Below are 22,038 nucleotides of genomic sequence, written 5' to 3' on the forward strand. Positions count from 1 at the left end.
AATTCTACACAAAGGTTGTATATGGCCCTATTGAAGTACCTCTGTTTCTGATCAGGGATGTGCTGTCATTCACCCTAGCCAGCAATCACACCACAGCAGTATAGGCTTTTGTGTGTGTGGGGGGTGGGATATTTCCAGGGCTCAGTTCATGTGTTCACTAGGCCTGCTGTGTGATTGTGTAAATAACTGGAGCTCCTGTCAGCCCCCGCCCCCCGCCCTCTCTCCACTCCTCATCACCACTCCTCATCACCATCAACAATTAATGGAAGTGCAGGGCGGATATCCCTCTCACCCTGCCAGACCCATGACACACACACACACACACACACACACACACACACACACACACACACACACACACACACACACACACACACACACACACACACACACACACACATCTGCTTCACTGTTGGGCTCCTGCAAAGCGGAAATGTATAGCATTGCCATGCCTGAGGAGGTGTGAGAGCTTTCCTGTGCTTGTTTCAGATTCTGTGGGTCACTGGCCTTCATCAGATCATTCAAATCTCTCTGTAACTGGAAATATATTAGCGGTAATTGCAATGCCTATTGCTATTCCTCATACTAAGGCTTAGGGTTTTGTTTAGATCACTAAACCTATGTATTACTTTTCATGGCATATCTTGCCGTGCACTGTATGTACTACAGACATGTATGACACCTCAAATCATACAGCTTGCTTAGGGGCGGCTGTCACTGTAAACAAGGCTTAAGATTAATTTCAGATTTAAGGTGCAGTCACATTTACTGTTGCTCTGTGAAATTTAATAGGTGAAATCCAGTCGTTTTAATAGGAATCCATGCGATTGAAGTTAAGGTTCCCCATGCAGATTTTGCTATTTTTCAAGTTGGTCACATTTGCTGTGCTGACCAACAAAAAGCTGCATGGTTTGAAAGTGACTGCTGTGCGATCAGTGCTTCATAGATCTCTACGCTATTGGCAATGGACACTGGTCCTGGTTTTGTACTCAGTTTCACTAATGTAACCGCACCTATAAAATTGATTGCACTTCTCACACATTGTTGCACATGGTTGTTGCATAAAGGTGTGGTCACACTTCATATAGCGATGCATGAAGCACCATTTACACAGAGTTTACTTTCCAACCAAGCTGTTTTACTGTGGTCAATGCAGCAAATTCACGTGACAAAGTTGAACCCGATGCAAAATCTACGTGGAGAATTTTTTCACTCACCTTCAAACTCAAGATTTCACGATCAGCGGCAAATGTGAGCGCACATTAAATCTGATTGATTGTTTGCGTGGTTGATCCCTTAATTTAGAGGTCAAAGAAAACGCTGGGACTGGTCAGTGGGTTCATTATTAACTCCAGCACTGTTTTCGACTTTGCATTGTGTCCTTGTAGTTTTGTAAGTGATATGCTAATGTTTTACCTTTTTTTTTTTTGCAGGATGAGGTGGACAGTTTAAGTCCTGTTCTTAGGGACTATCCACATCTCCATGAAGAAGTGAAAGCCTGGGTGAAAGATCAAAAAGTTCAGGAAATTTTTATGCAAGGTAAGCTTGATCACATTTCATCAGTTATTCTAAAGGGCCTGTTCGAAATAAAGGAAATCATTTTTGTTTTTAAATCTCGTGCTTTTTAGATGACACAGTATCAATAATTTGTGCCCACCATCCTGCCTTTTTTGTTTTGGAAATTTGATCTCAGGTTATTGTCCCGTGAAATTAGATGATTATTGAACAAACATTTTTTTTAACGTTGACTATTTTGGTTGACTCTTCATTTCAGCTAATGTTCATATAGTAATGGTTATGACAATTATGGCAAATAACAATAGATTTGAAAAAGAGAAGGTACCAGTGTAATATTGGCATGACCTTCAGCCTGCATTTCTTGTTCAAAGTTTTTTCTGTTTTTTATTTATTTATTTATTTTTGAGAGAGGGGGGATGGGGTGGGGTCACTTTCAGTTCGAGCTCTTTTCTGGTACGGAATGCCCACTTTTCAGGATCCAAAACAGAAAAGTCCTTTCCTTTTCACTTGGTAAGAATTACAGAAGTAAAGGGGAGTGTTGTTGTGGTCTTGGCAGAAGGTCTTGTTTACAAAGTCCATAACAAAATTCCAGGCCCACAATTAGTGATAATTGTTGAACTTGGCAGTTGACAAGGGCAGAATGGAAAGCATCTCAGAGCCAAAGGTTTTGGTGGGGAAACAGCTCAAAAATAAAAAAATAAACGGCCTGTGGTTTTGTGCAACGTCGCCCCATGGTTTATGTGCATGTGAAACTTGATGTCAGGGAGATGCATTTTGGGTTGTTGTAGGCACAAGGACAGTGAAGGGTTATCTCTTCTAGCAAGGCAAATGATCGGTGTGTTCAGGAGTAATTAATGGGAATGACCTGCTTGCACTAATGAGCTCCAGTCAGTTTGGACACCTGCCTGCGTTCACTGCGCCTAACAGCATATACTGTAGATACAAGGTTTGATGTGTCATCTCTGAGGTAAAGGTCACCCAGAATGAACAAAAAAAGAGAGCTTTGCAGAATGCTCACATTGATTTTTCCGTACAATGAGAGTAGACCGTGACCAAGGGCAGTTGAGCTCCAAAAAAGAACAAAAAGGCACCATGAAAGTAGTCTGATGACTTCTATGACTCCTGCCCTGTTGAAATGAATTGGTAGCCAGTTATGTGATAATGTGTATAAAGCCACTGTTTATAGAGTAGAAATGCCACGCTGAAATAAAGGGACTGTTGCTAAATTAGTGTACTGATAAAAATCAAAGTGCGTTTTTGAAAGTGTTTCTGGTTCCTGATATCTCCAGGTCCCTATTCATTGAATGGCTACCGTGTACGAGTTTACAGACAGGACTCAGCCACCCAGTGGTTCACGGGCATCATCACCCACCACGATCTCTTCAGTCGCACTATGGTTGTCATGAATGACCAGGTACATCTGATACCACACAGTGTTTTAGTTCTGTAAAATGTTTTGCTTAATAAGATAATATGGTATGAGACACATATGCTATTATTAATGTATTTTTTTTAAAATTATTATTACAATAAAACTGGAAATTGATGGAAAATGTATGATTTTAAAGCATGCCTTTCATGGTTCATTGTTTAAAACAACAACAACAACAACAAAAACAACAAAAAAACATTTGCTCTCTCCTCTGACTCTGTGTGCAGGTACTAGAGCCTCAGAACGTTGACCCTTCCATGGTACAGATGACCTTTCTGGATGATGTGGTCCATTCTTTATTGAAAGGAGAAAACATCGGTATCACGTCGCGACGCAGGTCTCGCTCTAGCCAGAACAGCAACACTGCCCACGTGAGTGTAACTTACAAGAGCACACACATATCTCCATGCCTTTATGTGCTTTTGTTGCTAGATGATCAGCGCACCTGCCTTCCTGGATTAACATTGTGTTCACTGATATATGCCAGATTGTATTTCTGTCTTGTGCATGTCTGTCTCAGTGTCTGTCTGTGCTTCTTACTGGACGTTGTGTCTGTAGCTAGCTTTGAAGTAAAGTTCCTATGTGCTTTTTTATTTTTTAAATCTTTTTAAAGAAAACTAGAGCCTTGTAGAAAACACATATCATTGCTCCCTTCATCATTAACAAGACTTCTCTGTTCCACCTTGTTTTTTTTGTTTTGTTTTTGTTTGTTTTCTTCTCTGTTTCCCTGTTTTAAACATTAATTGGGGATATGCAAGCAGACCACAGGAGGGAGACCAAGCGGCTCTACAGGAATCACTCAGGTACCGGGCCGTACCCCCCTCTCTCCATAGATTTAGAGCTGCTTTTGTACCACCTGCATATCCCTGTCTATTATAATTATTTAGAATTAATTTATTACAAGTGTTAATTTTCCAATTAATGCTTACCCCGATTACCGTTTCACGTGCTGTGCTTTTATGGATTAAATTTGGGGTGTAAATATTTTTTGAGATATAGGTTTGGAAAGCATTTTTAAGAGCCATAGGAACTCTTCTTTTAAGCCTAGCTCTGTGCCCACATTCTTTACAGATGTGTGTAGTGCAGTCGTTGCTGGCAAGGAAGTGTTTTTCATATTGGTGGTTTTTAACTTAAAAATTCTCTCTCACTCTCTATAACCTAAATCCATTACAAATCCTCTCATGCTTGTGTTTGCTGTTTGTGCTCTTTTTGTGTTTTTCCAGGGTCATTACACACGTGCCCAGGCCAACAGCCCCAGACCTGTAATGAATTCCTCTGGCTCCACCCCCAAACAGGCCTCTCAGGCCCAGCAGCAGCAGCAACAATCCCAGCATGTGCAGCAGCAGGGATCCCAGCTACACCAGCAGCAGCAGCAGCAGTCCTCACCAGGTCAACAACGCGGCCCACGATCTTCACGTCGGAAAGGTTCTGACAGCAGCGTTCCAGATGAAGAGAAGATCAAAGATGAAAAATCGGACAGTGTAGGAAAAGGTAAATGTGTGTTTCTTATACATTAAAGTGACAGGTACGTCTGTAAATTATGAAAGAAAAAAAAGAAAAAAAGTTGCTTCCATCTTCCCCTACCTGTCTTTCATGTCTTGCTCCAAACATGGTGAATGTGGAGGATTTTTGTTTTACTAGTGTGAAATTTTTTCATAAATTATGCTTAAAGGACTGTAGGTCTATGACTGAATTGCTTTGATTCAGTCTTTTTAGGATTTTGATGAGAAACGAAACAGCAGTTGGAGCTCTTCACTCAGAGGAATTAAAACAAAATCAATCTCTGGATTGATTGGATTTTCCTCTATTAAGTCTTTCATGTTATGCAAAGGCATTTTATATTTGGCTCGGTCTAGTGCTTTATGTTTAAGTTGACGAAACCTTCTACTGGATAAGTTCAGTGTTAGCTTCTTAGCCGGATGGCCACCTGGTAAAAGATCATTTAGATCCTTCCATCATAATTCCTGCAGTACAGTGTTTGGCAGGGTGCTGGGTCTGTGAGAGATGAGGTGAGTGCAGCCACCGCAGTGAAATGGACATTTTAAGTGTGCATAAATTCTACCGGAGTCCCATACATCACACTTCTAATGCAGCACTTAAGATTCAATCAGCCTTTAACCTAAGTACAAAATGACATCATACTTATCCATTCTTGATTAATCAATTGGATCGAGTTTCTTATGCACTCAGCTTGCATTTAATTATTTGCTGGTGGCACGTTTTGTGTCAAAGTTCTTGTTTGTGTTGAAAGTTCTTCCTGACCGAGTGGGTCTCTTTTTTTCTAGATCCTTCTAAAAACAAAAGCAAGCAGACAAACAAGAGGAGGAAAGCAGATGAAGAAGACAAGAAGGGTAGTCTCAAGCGGCTCAAAACGGAAGCGTCTGACCTCTCTGAGAGCAGCGACTCTGAGAACTCTAACAAGCAGAGCGTAGACTCTTCATCAGAGCACAGTTCAGAGAATGAGCTCAAATGCAAGAGCACTTCAAAAGTTCCTGAGGAGGAGGAGAAGTCCCAGGGATCCAAACCCGTGGACGAGTTGAGTGTAATCAACAGGCTGTCTCCCTGGGATGAAATGCAGGATAAAAGCGTCAAGCCGGTGGCCGTGGAGGTAACTCAGCTGGCAGACAGTGAACGGTCTGGAGAAAAGAGATCTCAACTGCCTCCTCCAGCCTCCTGTACACAGAACCAAGCCTCTGTACCGGCAGAGGTACAAAGCTGCATTGTTGAGATGAAAAGCACTGTGAAAACCCTCCCCAAGGACCATTACTGCACAGGGACACCTCGGATGCCCAAGTGCGTGATTGATATCACAGAGGATGCAAACACGCAGCCCAGTTCCAGAGAGAACTCTGAGGCCGTATCGGCCTTGTTGGCATCACAGAAGTGTGATGCCTACATCCCCGAATCGAGACATTTGGTGCTAAACGCCTCCCACTCAGAGTGCAGGAGGCTGGATGGCGAGCAGCCGCAGAACGCTCGCAGCATAGGCAGTAAAATCGAATTCGCCCACTCTGAGGTCATAAGGCCGGTGACATCAGTGAGTGAGTCAGCAGCCCTGGGCGAGAGAGGGAAGCTCCAGCAGCAGTATACATCTATGGTCATTAAAAATGCCTCTCTAACCGAGGACATCAGGAAAACCCATAAACTCAGTCCTTCTCCTGAATCGCCCAAACCTAAGTCCAACTCGTCTCCTGACATCGTCAAGCCCAAGTGCAATCCTTCACCTGACATCATAAAGTCAAAAACTCACAGCATTCATGAATCCTCCAAGCCCAAACCAAATACATCTCCTGAGGTGTCCAAACATAAACCTCGCCACCCTGAAAACCTACCTACAATAGGCCGTTTGGCACTCAAACCTGATCCAGATGTACCCCGCTCCAGTTTTAAGCCTGTGCTAGCCCGTGGGGCACTCTGCGAATCCACAAAAAGCCCTCTTGTTGTCGACAAAAATGAGCATTTTACGGTGTACCGGGACCCTGCGTTGGTGCGTCCTGAATCGGACGGCAACCATGTGGCATACCTGCACCCACACCTGCATTCACTACATGGTTCTTCTCACACCACGTGTCTCACACCCAGCTCACACCACCCGTCCCACCTCCTCCCTTCTCCCCCCATGAGCCACTCGGTGCACCACCCACACCTGCTGTCCTCCGTACTGCCCACAATTTCACCATCCTCTCTCCTGGGCAGCCATTCCCGGCTGGATTCCACAGGACTCGGGCACCTGGCCTTGGCCCACCACCATTCCCACCAGCAGCAGCAGTTCATCCAGCAGCAACAAGGGTTGCTGGCCCAGACACATGGAGGTGCCTCATATAACCAGCTTGGCCTCTATCCAATCATCTGGCAGTACCCTAACGGTACCCACTCCTACCAATCTGGGTACAAGTGGGTACATCCCGAGAATGCTGTCAATTCAGACTCCAGCCTACGGAGGGTAAGTGTATGCGCCTGTCTGTTTACTAGCCCTGGCCATTATAATTTATGTAGACCGAATTGCAGCAATTTGCATTGTGAATTAAAATGCACAACATGTGACTGAGGTTGTTGTAAGGAGATCCTTTAGAGGATGGACAAATACTCTCTCTTTCTCTTGCTGCTGTCAGGGATTGTTTGTTTTGAACTCAGCCTGAAACAATCTATCCTAAAGCAATTAAGCTTAATGTGTGTGAGCATGTGCTTGGATGTGCTGTTTCATGTCTGGACACATTTCCTAGCGATTAGAGATACACGTTCATGATAATTCAGTCAAACTTAAAACTTATTTAAAGGGTTAGTTCACCCAGAAATGAAAATTCTGTCATTAATTGCTCACCCTCATGTCGTTCCAAACCCATAATATCTTTGTTCATCTTCGAACTCAAATTAAGATATTTTTTTATGAAATCCGAGAGCTTTCTAACCTCCCCTATAAACAGCAACATCATAACCAATTTCAAGGCCCAGAAAGGTAGTGAAGACATCGTTAAAATAGTCCATGTGACTACAGTGGTTCAACCTTAATGTTATAAAGCGATGAGAATACTTTTTGTGCACAAAAAAAAAAAAGATTTATTATTTATTCAACAATTTCATCTCTTCCTTGTCACTGTTCACGTGAGCACCACGACGCATGCATGTGGTGCTGACGCAGGATCCGGCCAATACTGAGCTGCCGTTCTGACGTAGAACCCGGAAGCGCCGCGCTGTGTTTACAACGTGAAAATCGTCAGAGACTGTCAGGGAAGAGAAGAAATTGTTGAATAAAGTCGTAATTTATGGGAGGGTTTGTGCACAAAAAGTATTATCGTCGCTTCAAAACATTAAGGTTAAACACCTGTAGTCACATGGACTATTTTAACTATGTCTTTACTACCTTTCTAGGCCTTGAAAGTGGTGATTACGTTGCAGTCTATGGGGGGTATATCTTAATTTGTGTTCCGAAGATGAACGGTCTTACAGGTTTGAAACAACATGAGGGTGAGTAATTAATGACATAAATTTTATTTTTGGATGAACTAACCCTTTAAGGAACATTCTGGGTCAAATACAAGTTTAGTTCTATTAACAGCTTCAATAGCTATGTTTCCATCCAGCTAGTTTTATGCGCATTTTGGGATATCACATAATAAAACGCTGGATGGAAGCACCAAGATGTACATAAATTCTAAAAATGTGCATAAAAACTTGTGCGCTCAATTGAGTCGGATACATTTTTTATCCGTTAAGAAAACATGCACATAAACTATGATGGAAACACTTTTACAGAATAAATTCATTGATGCGCATCAAAAAAGACATGTGACACCGTGCCGGGACAGCATAACTGGACAAACCAGCGGATTTCGTTGCACAGCATTTGAAATGATGTTTTGGTCATTCTCAAAGGAAAGTCTGTCATTGCCTGAGGAAAGTCTGTCATCAAAAAGTGGTTAATCTTTCTGTCATCACCGCTTTCTGTCATCAAAGTGGTATAATTGCCTCCCAGAACTGTTTTACAATACTACGTAGGATAATGTGACCTGGTTTATTGCATTTCGCCTGTGTGCTCTGAGGCGCAAGTAATTTTTATATATGAAAATTAGTATATACAGTGCCTTTTCTCCTACCGCAGTAACTTCCATGTTTCTTATATCTTTCTGGTATTAAGCACCTGTTTATCAGGAAGTGATGATTTTGTTCTCTTCAGCTCACTGGATGGAAACGCTACTCTATCTCCCATTTTTCCCATAAGTTAAATTTGCAACTATGCATGGAAACATAGCTAATGGCATGATGGGTGTTTTACCATAGAAAATAATACAGTAGTTTCCCTATAGACTTTTTTCCATTTCTGTCAACCCAGAATATTCCAAGATAATGTAACTCAACTGTAATTACTTTGTTTCATATTGTTCATTATTAGCATGTGTGAGAGAAATCACAGAATAAGAGATAGTCATTCTTATGCACAATTTGTGTGCTCTGACTTCTGTCAGAGAAGTGTGTGTTGCCTTGAGTTGCATTATGAGTGTGTGTGTGTGTTTGTGTGTTGCAGAACACTCCCAGCCCCTGGCTGCACCCGCCCACCCCTGTAACCTCAGCAGACAGCATGGGGATTTTGAGCCATGTCCCGGGCAGACCAGCCAGTGCAGAGCCTCATAGACCCATCAAGATCAGCTCACACTCCAGCCCGCCACTCTCCAAAACCCCCGGAGAACTCCACAAAGAGTGAGCACGCATACACTTGTGTCTCTCTCTGTCTATTATTAACACACACAGTTAATCCATTCCCACAGTCCTGCAGTGCCTGGAACTACGGCTAACTGTTAAATACCTTGTGACCAGAGGTGGAACAAATGCCATGTGATAGGAGCACTGTACGCTCATTCAGTGACTGTGCGCATAATTAAACTATTCTATTATAGCCCGCTGAATGTCTGTACTCCATTTGAACCACCCCCAGTGCAGTTACCTAATATCTGAGAAGGAACATACTGTAGCACCTACCCTAGAATAAATATTAGTCCAGCATCACTATTGCACAAATCCCTCACGTATTAAAATATTCAATGTGTTTGATATTTTCAGATATGCAGGTATATCTGATTTTTTTTTTCATTTGTTACTAATGTTTTCTATCATTCTTTTTTTTTACGGTGTTGATTTTTTTATTATTTATTGCTTCCTCAGGGATCAGGACAAGAATGTGTTTGTAGACCCTCTGCGTGGCCTGTCCAGTATCCACCTTAAGCAAGAGCCGGACCGCAGCCGGACACCTAACAACAAGGAGCTACACCGCCTCTACATGGAGTCACCCCACAGCAAGCAGCAACTACCACCACGCATGCCTCAGGATGGGCCCGACCGCACCAGCAAATATAAAGAAGAGAACCGCCGCATCCTTCTGGAGAGCATTGAAATGGCCCCCTTCACAGCCAAGATTCGCGCCGGAGAGACAGAGCGTGAGCCCTACTCCCGCATTTCCTCCCAGCCCAAAAGCCATGAGAAAGAGGTGGAGCACTCTGTGGCTGATCTGTACAAGTACAAACACTCTATATCCCAGTCCCTCCCTCAAACCAACTACTTCACCACGCTGTCAAATAGCGTTGTAAACGAGCCACCACGACTTTTCCAATCCAAAGATCTCAATCCGTACTTCGACAAGGCACCCGCAGCCTCTAGCCCCTTGTCTTTGAGCTCGTATAACTCTAGCCACACCAAGTCTTTGTCCAAGCCTCCCCCTCTCATTAAGCACCAGCCAGAGGGAGAGGGACTGGTGGGCAAGATCACCGAACAGCTCAGTCAACAAGCACCCATACACTCACTCAGTACCTCAGTGGTGACACTCAGTGAACGCTGCAGCCCAGCCATCTCTCCCTCAAGTCAGCCCAAGGGCATGCCAGCCTTGCGTAGAGCACCAGTCTTTCGCCCGCCCACCCAGCAAGCACTTGACCGCAAGGAGGGGGCCTACGGTCGCCTTTCCCCACCCACACTCACCCCCATCCAGCCTGTTAGCTCGGCAGGAAAGGTGTCAGAACAGCAGAAACCACCCACCCTGCTCCCAGAGCTCAGGGACGAAAAAAGCGGAGCCGAGCTGGGCTCGGCCGAATCCTGGCAGGCTAGCGGGGAAGCAAAGAGCCACGAGAAAGTGGCCTGGCATTCAGAGAATAGCCAAGGGAAGCCGCAGGCAGCCATGGCATCTGTTATTGTCCGCCCTTCTACTTGCATAAAATATGACGGTTCTCTAGGTCCCAAGATTGCCTCCAAAGAGCAACTTGGTGGCAGATTGTTTGCTGGCCGCACTCAGTCAGACTGCCTGAAAGTGGCCGAGAGCAGGGAATCTGGGAGAGTCATCTTACCAAACACAAATTTGGAGGATCCCAGTGATCAGTACAACAAAAACTTGATTAGAGCATCACCAGGTGTCATTCCCAGCTCAGTAGCAGTTGTGGCCAATTCTGTGTGCAACACTAGGACTAATGAAGCCATTTCTACTGCCAGCAGCACGTTTAGCACGCAGAGCTACAATGGAGCAGATCTGTCGTTCTCCATCTCTGGCACTAGTGGTAGTTCCAGACTGGAAAGCACTGCTTCCAAAATCCGCCCTCCCACTGTTGTTGAGTCACAGGAGGGAGGTTCGAGAACCACCTCCCCTAGTTCGCTGCCTCAGGTCGGCTCTGCTGGCTCCACACAGGCCTACTCAATGAACTATGTTCACCTGAAGAAGGCCAAAGCGGCTCTGGCTGCGGCACAGTCTCGTGGTTCCAGCAGCGCCTCTGAGAGCGAGAGCAGTAGTGTCAGATCCTCTCAGGACTCGCCCACCATTGCCCAGGATAATTCCATGCCCAGCAATCCTCCCAGCAAAGCCAGCCCATTGCCCAACGGACAGCCAGCACAGGTGTGCCAGTCTAACTACCACAAGCTCAAGAAAGCCTGGCTCACACGACACTCGGAGGAGGACAAAAACACAAACAAATCTGAAAAAGGCGGGAATCCCATATCTGAGCTAATTAAGCCATGCTCCGTCAACCTGATTGCCCCTGCTTCTAGTGATGTGGATCTAGGCAAGGACAGCAAAGTACAAGAGGACAAGCTGTCTCAGGAGGACAGAAAGACACGGCGTACCCTCAAGCGTTCCTACGAATCGGGCTCGGAGAGCGGTGATGACTCAGACTCTAGTGAGAGCAAGCTGGAACAAAGGACTAAACGGCAACCCAAGCCCACTTACAAAAAGAAGCAGAACGACCTGCAGAAAAGAAAGGGAGACAATGAAAAGGAGGAGGATGAGGTGAAGCCAAATGGTATTTTCCGGAGTGCCAAGGAAAAAACCAAGCTCAAGCTGGCCAGTACTAGTAAGTGCACCTTAGTCCACATCACAGTTTGAACATGCGTGTTTAGTACATTTAAAAAATCATGTTTTATTGGATTTTTTTTCCCACTCATATACATGTATATCCCACAATATGGAAGTAAAATGGATTGTGAATGCCGTTGTGAATGTTTCATGTTAACTGTGTATGAGAAAGAGAGCAAGGTGTGTTTGGTGAACATCTGGATGGCAGCTGTGCAAATAGCTTTTCCTAGAATGCTCACGTTTATGTGGAAAACATCTCCAAGAGCACTTGGGTTTTTATTAGCGCTTTCTGATGATTGCTGTGAGCAAAATGGAGCCTCTTTGTAACTGCATAGCTTCTAAAGCTGTAGGTCACTGTAACGGTACAGCAGGTCACAAATGTCAGTTACGCTGGCTTGTGGTTACAACTAAAACATTAACTCTTCAAACCCTGCACACTCACCATCCCCACCTAGTGATAGACTGATATATCCCGGCCACGCTAATTATTGAGTAATAAATGTGGTGTTTTTATGCAATACATTGTTTAATGGATAAAGTAATAGAATCTGTGATATGCAATCTGTGGAAATAGATGGCATTCCCCGATCAGTACTGAAGGACTGGAGGAAAGTAAAGAAGCTAAAACAGACGGGCGAGTCCTTCCTGCAGGATGACTCGTGCTCTGAAATCGGACCCAACTTACAGAAGTGCAGAGAGTGCCGCTCCATCCGCACCAAGAAAGGGGAAGAGTCTGCCCACTCACCTGTCTTCTGCCGCTTCTACCACTTCCGCCGGTGAGTATAAACTGAGGAGCTACATACCATATTTGCTGTGCACCCATCAGGCTACATGGTAAATAGGAAGGGGTGTTGCTCCCGCACAAATATTCAAAAACTGTAGTGCAGTAGAAATAGACAATATAAAGCCAATACAAAAATAGAGAACATGTCAAGAGAAACAGAAGATGGTTGTTTCTAGGTTTTAGAAATGATGAAATAGCTTTTTGCAAAATGTGAATTACATGGTCTTAAAATAATGAAATCTCTACTTGTCTGACAATAAGCAAACAACATTTCCTTGAGCATGAGTCATTTGAATTGAACCTTGTTAAACTGTAGCTATCCCACAATTAATTGTGTTTAAAAGATTTATTGAAGTTATTGAGTCCCATCTGTGGGCACAAAGTAAATGTAGATCTTTTCAGTGGCAAAGATTGGGACATGGATTCTAACTATTTTTGACATGTATAAAAATACTTACCGTTGCTAGGCTCCTTGATGGTTGTCTTTAATTATTCTTTCCATTTAAAATAGGCCAGGCTCATCTTGGTTGTTCTATGAAACGAGTCTAATGTCATCTCACAGAATGCACTAGTATTAAGTACTTGTGCTTTTCACCCGTGTCTTGTGTCAACGGTTTTCTCATTTTGTTGTTAAAGAATTGCTCTTAGGAAAGGAAATAAACTCTAATTGCACATTCTCCTCCTCATTTCCAGCCTCTCGTACAGTAAGAACGGAGTGATCCGGATTGATGGCTTCTCCTCTCCTGATCAATATGATGAAGAGGCACTCAGTCTCTGGGCTCCTGATGGTTATGAAGAAAACAACCTGGACCTGGAGACCTCTAAATACATCCTCAGCTACATTGGAGACAAATTCTGTCAGCTGGTTTTAACTGAGAATACCGCAACTACATGGATAAAGAAAGATGGTGCGTTATACTGCCCAATAGAGCCTTTCCTATTTATTTAACAGTATTAAAACATACATGACCTCCTAAAACATTGTTATCAGTACACCATTATATTTACAGCAGACTGTAAGTCAAAAGTGAGAAAGGAAAAAGAAATAGTGGGTAAGCTCTGTGAATGTCCGTTTCATCCTTCCTCTGTTTGCTTTGCTCTGCAGCCAAGATCGCCTGGAAAAGAGCGGTGCGCGGAGTGAGAGAGAGCTGCGACGCATGTGAAGCCACATTGTTTAACATTCACTGGGTCTGCCAAAAATGTGGATTTGTGGTGTGTTTGGACTGTTACAAAGCCAAGGAGAGAAAGAGCTCCAAAGGTCAGTCGTCATTTTCATATTCACCTTTGAACACTGACTGTGCTTGTACTCTCCTGCTGTTGATATGCAGTAGGCTCAAAAACCCTAACTGGACTGGAAAAATGCCCAGATATTTAAAAAGCGGGTGCAAAAACAGTCTCTAGTTAATTCATCTGCTTTATTTATTTTTATTTACTGTTTTTTTTTTTTTTTACAGTAGTGACCAGTAGCTGTCAGATTTTCGTGAGTGTTGTTAAATGTGAAGCTATTATGCCAATATATAAAAGCTTTTTTTAATTTTATTTTTTTTATAATTTAAATGTGACGGAAAAACAAAACACTAAACTTGGTTATGGTATTTACAATTATTTAGTAAAAAAGGCAAACTACAGCTACAGGTTTTATTTTACCATGCAAAAAAAATGCATGAAAAACAAGAAGCTCACAGGAAAAAGCATACTTTGACTATAACACAATCCATTGTCTCTCTCTTGGTTTTTTTTTAATGATTTGATGAAAGACAAAACTGTGTGTTCAGTTTTTTATATAAAAGTAAACAAAATAAGCTTAAAATACAATTAATAAAGACATGTCATAAAAGGTATAACTTATGACTGCTGGTGTGTAGTTTTCGCTATGGTTTGAATGGCAGCACTTGTGTGTGTAGTTTTCGCTATGGTTTGAATGGCAGCACTTGTGTGTGTTTGTGTGCTGTACACAAACACACAAACACATTGTACACAAACACATTGGCAGTTGTTCTATGACTGTCTAGCTCGGCTGTCTCAGGGGGTTGAGATGTGCCTCTATCTCTTCCTCGTCTTTGTTCGCCTCATTTAAGTCCCCCATTCCTGCTGCAGATCTTCCTGTCTTCTCCAGGCTTGAATTCTGCCGCAGGGCGTAAAAAACCCCTCCAGCTCTAGAGGTGTCATTTCTGCTGAATCACATCTGTGCATCTTTTCCTAAAAGGCTCAGAGCTCCTTATTTACTTTGAAGCATAAACACCACAGCTCCTCTACGGGAAAATGGGCCAGTGACAGCGCCCTTCTCTGTGCGTGTTGTTGCTCTCAGTCTCTGTGAGTAATCCACCTTTTCTTATTCCGCAGATAAAGAGCTGTACACCTGGTTGAAGTGTGTCAAGGGACAGCCTCATGATCACAAGCACCTGATGCCAACACAGATCATTCCAGGAACTGGTACGGAAAGAGATGCTTTCACTCTCGTGTGATCCCAGATTGCTTGTAGTTAAGCCTTTGGCTGAAAGTAGAGAAAGTGTGCTTCTTTGACTTATTTGTTTTGTCTGTGTCTTAGTTCTAACGGACTTGGTGAACGCTATGCACATGCTCAGGGAGAAGTACAGCATTAAATCACACTGCTCGTGTGCTGTGAAGCAAAACACCCTCTTCAACAAACTGCCATCCACCAATGGCGTCTCCCAGGTATGTGTGTGTCAATGGGCAGACCATAGTCAGGGTTGATGCCATTTTGTAATTTTACACGAATGCAAACGGAGCTGTGAGGGATGTTTGGTTGTGGTACTGGATGTTGAGAATCTGATATCAGTGCACTTCAAAAATGATATTCCTACTTAGTATTTTTGTCTTTATTTCCAATTCAAATATCTAAACATTCATAAGGTAAGGTAAGGCATAGCACTGGTCAGTTTTGAGATTTTGGGTTACTTGGCTTTTCATAAGATGTTGTTTCAGACTAATGGAAAGAAAATATCCAACATACTCTTTTAAGGGTTTATTTTGCTGTACTTTATCTTATTTGCATCTGTAGATTTCAATTACAATACATAATTTCTCACAATGATTTTTTTTCTCCTGCACTGAGCCAGAAATCTCCACTTCAGTAGCACTTAAATACACCAGACATTACAGTTTTATTCCTACCTATATTCTAAAGGTTTTTGTTCATATATAATTTGGCTGATTATAGACAACATTTTATTTCTAAAAACATGGTGATTTTTTGTTTTCTGGCTGTTAACAGTATTTTCTGATTATGTACATAATCATACATTCCAGAATACATTTGACTCTAATATGTCAACAAAATGAAACTTTGAACCTGAAATTTAGAACCTGGCTTTATCCAGTGTTCCAGATTTATTTTTTGGAAATATGCAAATGAGTGTGTAGTCATTTATTTAATGTCATTTGCATATTTAAACATAATATTTCAGAAATTTTTTTCAGAATTTTGTTTTTATAATCAACTGGGAAAGTATGATGATATCAATTAGTTTGCGATAAATCAATACATTTACTTGAGAAGCAAAATTACATCTGCCAATGGGGTAATTCATAGGGAAAAGAAATTTAGTTTTTGAACACCTTTGGCAGATATTTAACTCGCTTAATTTCTTTCAGAAAACAAGACTTAACGTGTTGTCATTTTGCATTTCATGTAAATATATCTTTATTTTAGAATTTACTGGACAAAGATAAAAAGCAGTGCAATCTTAAAAGAGCCAAATATTGACTCCTATCACTATTATAATCATTTAAGTCTGTTAATTTCAAGGAATGGTATCGGACATACAAATGGAAATCTGCCTCAGCAATTTCTGTAAAATGATTCAATCAAATGCCAAATCCAGTAATCATATGATAGGTTCATTCTGACCAGCGTGAGAAAAGTAATGGACACCATGTTACAACACTGTATGTTTGCTACTTCAGCAGTGACCTGGTGTGACTCTACTCAATTCTGTTCAGTAGATTGCACTGTTGATTGTTCAGCCAGTAAAACATTAATACATTTTGACAAAACGATCAGATGTGATTTAAGGCCATAAGACAGTACATCCCATTGAGCAAACCATACATCTATCCCTCTCAGCCACATTTCCGTTCACATGAAATGAAATTGGGCATCAAGCCTGGAGTACGCCTCATGAAAGTGCGTGCTCTCAGTGTAAACACAAACTCTCACACTCTCTCAATCACGCACAGATTTTCACATTCTGTTCTGCGGTGGAATGTTGAATTCAGTCCTGGTTCATCTCTCAACCACTAAAAGTCCACAATATTTCCCCTCACTCTCCTCGAACTGCTGAGCTGTCTCTGACACACTCTTTCTTTTCACAGGTGTTACAGAACGTGCTCAATCACAGCAACAAAATCTCTCTGTGTAAGCCTGAGGGCGGCCAGCAGAACTCCTCTCTGAAGGTGGAGGCCAATGGAGCGAGCAGTCCCGTCAGCGACACCAGCACCGACAGCAAGTTCACCCCGCCCGAATCCCAATCGCCTCTGCACTTCCTGGCCGATCTGGCTGAGCAGAAGTCCCGCGAAGAAAAGAAGGGTGGGTACAAAACAATAAAACTACAATAAAAAAAAGGTACGATTGAAGTTATTGGTAGCCAGGTGCCGGAGGTCTGCCAGCTGCCCCGTGTTTTTCCTTTCTCTGCAAGCGTGTGCGTGCTTGACAGGCCGCCAACATTCCACAATCCTCACATTTAGTGGTGTACGTTACAGGCCTTCTCAGTTGTGAGCTCCCACAGTCTAAAGAGCTCACTTAACCACATGTTTATCCAGTTCTTCAGCTGCTCTCACATGCCGAACACGCTGCTCTCTCCAAATGAACTGCACTTAAAAGACCATCAGCCCTGTGGTCGTTGGCACACGTTCAGTTCAGTTTGTTGCCCAGTGCAGCATATAGAAGTTTCTTCATTTAGCAGCTGTGCTTAAGTTACATTTTTTGATAAGTCTACATTTTTTGCGTTTTATGTCCGCTCTTAAAATATAGTAATGTATTTTGCTTTGCTAGTTTTTTGAGCAGTATGTTGTTCTCGGTACTTGAAAAAGAGCCTACTCTCAAGTCTGTGATATTCTCTGCTGTTCTCTAGATATGTCTCATATCTCTTTTCAACCAGCAGCATGATTTGAGGCATTTGAAGTGGTAAATCTAATACAAAAGGTCATGGGTTTCGCTACTTACTAGGGCTGTAGTCAAGACCACCTTTGTCGAGTCCAAGACAAGTCCAAGACCAGGACTAGTCGAGTCCAAGTCAAGACCGAGTCCAAAGAGGTTCGAGTCCGAGTCAAGACCGAGTCCAAAAAGGTTTGAGTCCGAGTCAAGACCGAGTCCAGGACAGGAAAAAAAAAAGTCTGCTAAAAAATATATATAGGCTAGCCTATAGAAATTAAATCATTATGTAATAATGAAATAATGAATAATTTTAATTTTATTTAAAATAATTGACTAATTCAAAGAACAACAAAAAAATAATAATTATATAGGCCTAAAGGAGCACTACACATTCGTTTCGACTGTCTGATCAGCCTTACATTCTGTTCGTGTCAATCATACACGCGATGTCAACCAATTAAACTGCATGAGCGAGGACCGAGCCAACTCACAGACACACACACACACACACACACACACACACAAGAGATGCGGATAAACCGCGGATCAGGCGGATGACGTGACAAAAAAATAATATTTTAATTAAATTCGGGCGGGTGGCGGCTGAAGCAATCAAATGAAAAAAGTTTGCCACTAAGCAAACCTGCAAGCTATGAGCTGGGTTATTTTGTTTCGATATTAGCTATATTTTAAAACAGCCAGTCATTGGAGCCTATACCACTCGTGGAATAGGCAAAGAAAGAAAGGTAAGAAAAAAAGTAGGAAAACTTTGCCCATTAATTAGATGTGCAAGGCAAGCAGGCTAGTTTTCGGGGTGTTATGGACAATTAAAAATATGAATATTCACGTTGCACTAGCGGTGGACTTTCAGCGAGTTTATTTAAACATTTATTTTTTAAAGAGCTGTTTATGAGTCAAAAGAGCCGGCTCTTTCAGTGAGCTGATTGAAACGAGCCGGCTCACGAAAAAGAGCCGAAATGCCCATAGTTATTAGGTGGCCAGTGTTTCACTTTCCCTCCAATAATATTTTGTTTTAATATCGCGGCGACGTATGTGTGATTACTGGGAACATAATAAAGAAACCTGGACTTGGTCGAGACCAAAAGCCATATTTGACAAGACCAGTGGCCGAGACCGAGACAAGTCCGAGTCCGAATACCAGCGAGTCCGAGACAAGTCCGAGACCATAGAAAAGCGGTCTCGAGTCCGGACTCGAGTCCAAGACCGGACTCGAGTACTACAGCCCTGCTACTTACATTTCATTACAGCTTTAAATCATAATAAAAAGTCCCACTAAATCAGTTTCCTTACAAAATATTTTGGAAATGTTTTGGTGAAATGTTTTACCAAAAGTCTTACTATTTCTTTTGCTTTTGACTTTCATATGATGTGAAAGAGATTGAAATCTGAGGTTTGAACAGTTTGTACACCTGTGCTTCTCTCCTGCAGAAAATAAGGAGTCACTTGTTGGGAAGATAAAAGAGGAGAAGGATCAGTCAGATCCTTTGGAGTCTCTGCACAGTAAAGCATCATCCCTGGAGCAGGGATCAACCCTACGAGACCTCCTCACCACCACCGCAGGCAAGCTGCGCCTGGGCTCCACTGATGCTGGCATCGCATTCGCTCCTGTGTATTCCACTGCCTCGCAGGTCAGAAAAGCAACATCTACTGATCACACTCAAACAGAGAGACTGTATTAGCATGCAGAGATGGCAACATATACACACCCAATCAAAAGTATGCACATGCTTGACTTTAAAAAGCTTTTTATCTAAAGGTTTATGATTAAAATGAGTTTTTTAGTAATTATTAGTAATAGTAATAATAAGGAATGACTTGGCGTTTCCATACTTTTGACTGGTGGACAATATAAATATACAAAAACTAATGTTCATTGTCCTAAAATAGCTAATTTGTTTCAATAGTTTATTTCAATATTGTTTCAATATTTGTTTCAAAAATAGTTTCATTTGTTGTCTTCCACAGATTGTCAAGAGTGGTCGCAGCATGCCCAACATCCTGGATGACATCATCGCCTCTGTGGTGGAGAACAAGATCCCGGCGGGCCGTGGCACCAAGCTGAACCTGAAGCTCGAGCCTCTGGAGGAGCCCAAAGCAGAGAAAAAGAAAGCAGTGGAAGAAACGCCCAAACTGTACACTGACATCTCTCACTGCTGGCTCTACGAACGCAGGCTGCTCTGGCTCAAAGACCACCGCAATAGCAACAACTGGAAACTTTTCAGGGAGTGCTGGAGACAAGGACAGGTCTGTGAAACAAACCCACAAAAAAATACAGAATCTTACATTACGTTCTGTTCTGGAGCGGTGGTTCTTTTGAAGCCAAAAAATTGCCAAAACTGCAAACAAATCCCAATTCTCATGTAGTGTTTTGGGTCACTCCTCTTGAGGCTTTCCACTGATATTCTTGCTGCCAGGATAATCCTAATAATTTTGTGTACCTCTCAGTGTTACAGATAATCATTATCCATCTATACTTGATTTTGTTTCCTTGATTATATACATGGATTACCGTGTTCCAGTGAATTTCCATATTTTGTGTCCTGAGGACTATATGGAAAATGAACCAAGCATCAAATATAAATTGGCACTGGCGAGTATATGAAACTGTTAAGGTGCGGTCACATTAGCGAAATTTCAGTGACATTTGGCATGAAAAAAGCATTGAGATGTATTTAGCACTGCTCACACAGAAGTCACTTTCAAACCAAGCAGCTTTCTGTTGGTCAGTGCGGTGAACTGTGTGGGGAATTCCTATTACAATGACTGGATTTCTGCCATTCATTTTCACAAATTTTTGCACCTTTTCTTGCCAGTTGGTTTGAAATCAAATCGCAGAAGCTGAAATTTAATTATATAAATATAGTCTTACGCGCTATATAGTGAAGCCATGACTTCGTTCTTTTACAAGTGAGCAGCTCGTGATCCAGTGTTTTTAGTGTCTCAGAGCAGCTGGTTTTGCTGCTCTGCAAGTGCTGTGCATTTGAAAACGCAATACACGCCAAGCGTATTCCAAAATTTGTAATGAGGAATGTGTTATAAGGTTTAAGTTTGAAGGTCTCCCTGTTGAAATTTTCACCAAAATAAAAGTTCTGTGGTTTAAGTGGTTTCAGTCTGCATTATATGTGCAGTGTGTATCCAGAGAGAAAGGCGGCATACTTTAGAGACCATTTATTCAGTGTCTACTTCACAAAGGCAATCATAGACATTAAGTGCTTTGATGCTTTTATAAGATGTAATGCCTCTTCACATGTGCTGCTCTAATGCAGAACATTTCAAGTGAGCATATAGGTACTTTACAATGAAATCTGTTTTTCTCTAATGGACAGAAGGATAGGTGTGAGGTTGAAATCTTAAGGCATACATCCTTTTTCTCTAGTCACACGCAAACCGAGGTCTCTGGCTGCATCCCGAAATCAGCCCCTATACCCATTACTCCACTTTTTGCACCAAAAGGGCTGTGGATGCCATCTTATGGCGAGATTCAGTAATTAATTTGGCACAGCACTTACAGTGCATGGACATTAGTGGGCATTACATGTGCATTGGCCGTACACTCATTATTGGGGTGCATTAAAGGATTGAATGAATGCACTCAATATTGCCCACTATGGTGTTGTACATCACTTCAAATGACTGTATAGTACACTAGATAAGGGTATAGAGGGAGATTTTGGACACAGCCTCTGTCTCTGCCGCTCTGGGTTTGAGCTGCACTTCCTTTTCCAAGATGACATTTACTGACTTCTGCTCAGTGGACCATGACTTTACAGCTCTGCAGGAAGTAAACTGACATTATGAAATGTTGGTCTCCCAACACATAGGCTTTCTTGGAAAACCTAGTAAGCTGCCTTTGTAGGCAGAATTTTAAGGTTCTCAATGCAAAGGCTGTTTCAAAGGGTAGACATTGTTGTTATGTTTCTTTCTAAAATTTCTGAAATAGTCTGACAGTATCGCAAATATTCAGGCAGTTCTAGAATAAATAGCACGGATCTCAGTAGACAAATCCAAGATAAGTGAAGACATGAAAAGTTAGTTTTATGTTACTGTAGATTTGTACGAGACTCTTTGTCTGTGTATATTTAGCTGTCTATGTAGTGCACGCATTTTTAGCCTTGCATGTGGATGTTTTTAGGCTGATCTGTTGTCTGTTTTTAGAATTTTCAGGATTTTTGAGAAAAAACAAATAATATTAAATGCTTTTTTTTAGTTTGCACAGTCAGGCCAGCAGTTTCAGTTTTTACTTACTTTACCACAAATGACTGATACATTTTTATTTTAACCGATAGAACTTTTTTCTTCACAAAATATTTTTACAAAAAGAATATTTGGAAATAGAGAAAAAAAAT

At 42.1% G+C, this 22,038-nt stretch overlaps 1 protein-coding gene across 6 annotated transcripts in view; it reads left to right on the forward strand.

Annotated features, from left to right (window-relative positions):
• The window catches only part of jmjd1cb (jumonji domain containing 1Cb), a 126,963-nt gene that overhangs the window by 98,210 nt on the left and 6,715 nt on the right, over positions 1–22,038 (forward strand). For 2 of the 6 annotated variants that reach the window (XM_084135289.1, XM_084135292.1), the window contains 16 exons: positions 1,434–1,539; positions 2,808–2,932; positions 3,178–3,321; positions 3,712–3,753; positions 4,174–4,441; positions 5,236–6,893; positions 8,973–9,145; positions 9,608–11,769; positions 12,346–12,547; positions 13,249–13,463; positions 13,661–13,813; positions 14,899–14,988; positions 15,104–15,231; positions 16,891–17,104; positions 19,121–19,320; positions 19,658–19,936. In XM_084135289.1, the coding sequence (XP_083991415.1) occupies positions 1,434–1,539; positions 2,808–2,932; positions 3,178–3,321; positions 3,712–3,753; positions 4,174–4,441; positions 5,236–6,893; positions 8,973–9,145; positions 9,608–11,769; positions 12,346–12,547; positions 13,249–13,463; positions 13,661–13,813; positions 14,899–14,988; positions 15,104–15,231; positions 16,891–17,104; positions 19,121–19,320; positions 19,658–19,936 (6,159 nt within the window). Of the gene's footprint in view, positions 1–1,433; positions 1,540–2,807; positions 2,933–3,177; positions 3,322–3,708; positions 3,754–4,173; positions 4,442–5,235; positions 6,894–8,972; positions 9,146–9,607; positions 11,770–12,345; positions 12,548–13,248; positions 13,464–13,660; positions 13,814–14,898; positions 14,989–15,103; positions 15,232–16,890; positions 17,105–19,120; positions 19,321–19,657; positions 19,937–22,038 lie in introns of all 6 variants that reach the window. The other 4 variants (XM_084135288.1, XM_084135291.1, XM_084135290.1 and 1 more) reach the window with 2 other exon arrangements.

This window comes from Abramis brama (assembly GCF_963993115.1).
Source record: "Abramis brama genome assembly, chromosome: 14".
In the NCBI taxonomy this organism is placed as follows: Eukaryota; Metazoa; Chordata; class Actinopteri; order Cypriniformes; family Leuciscidae; genus Abramis; species Abramis brama.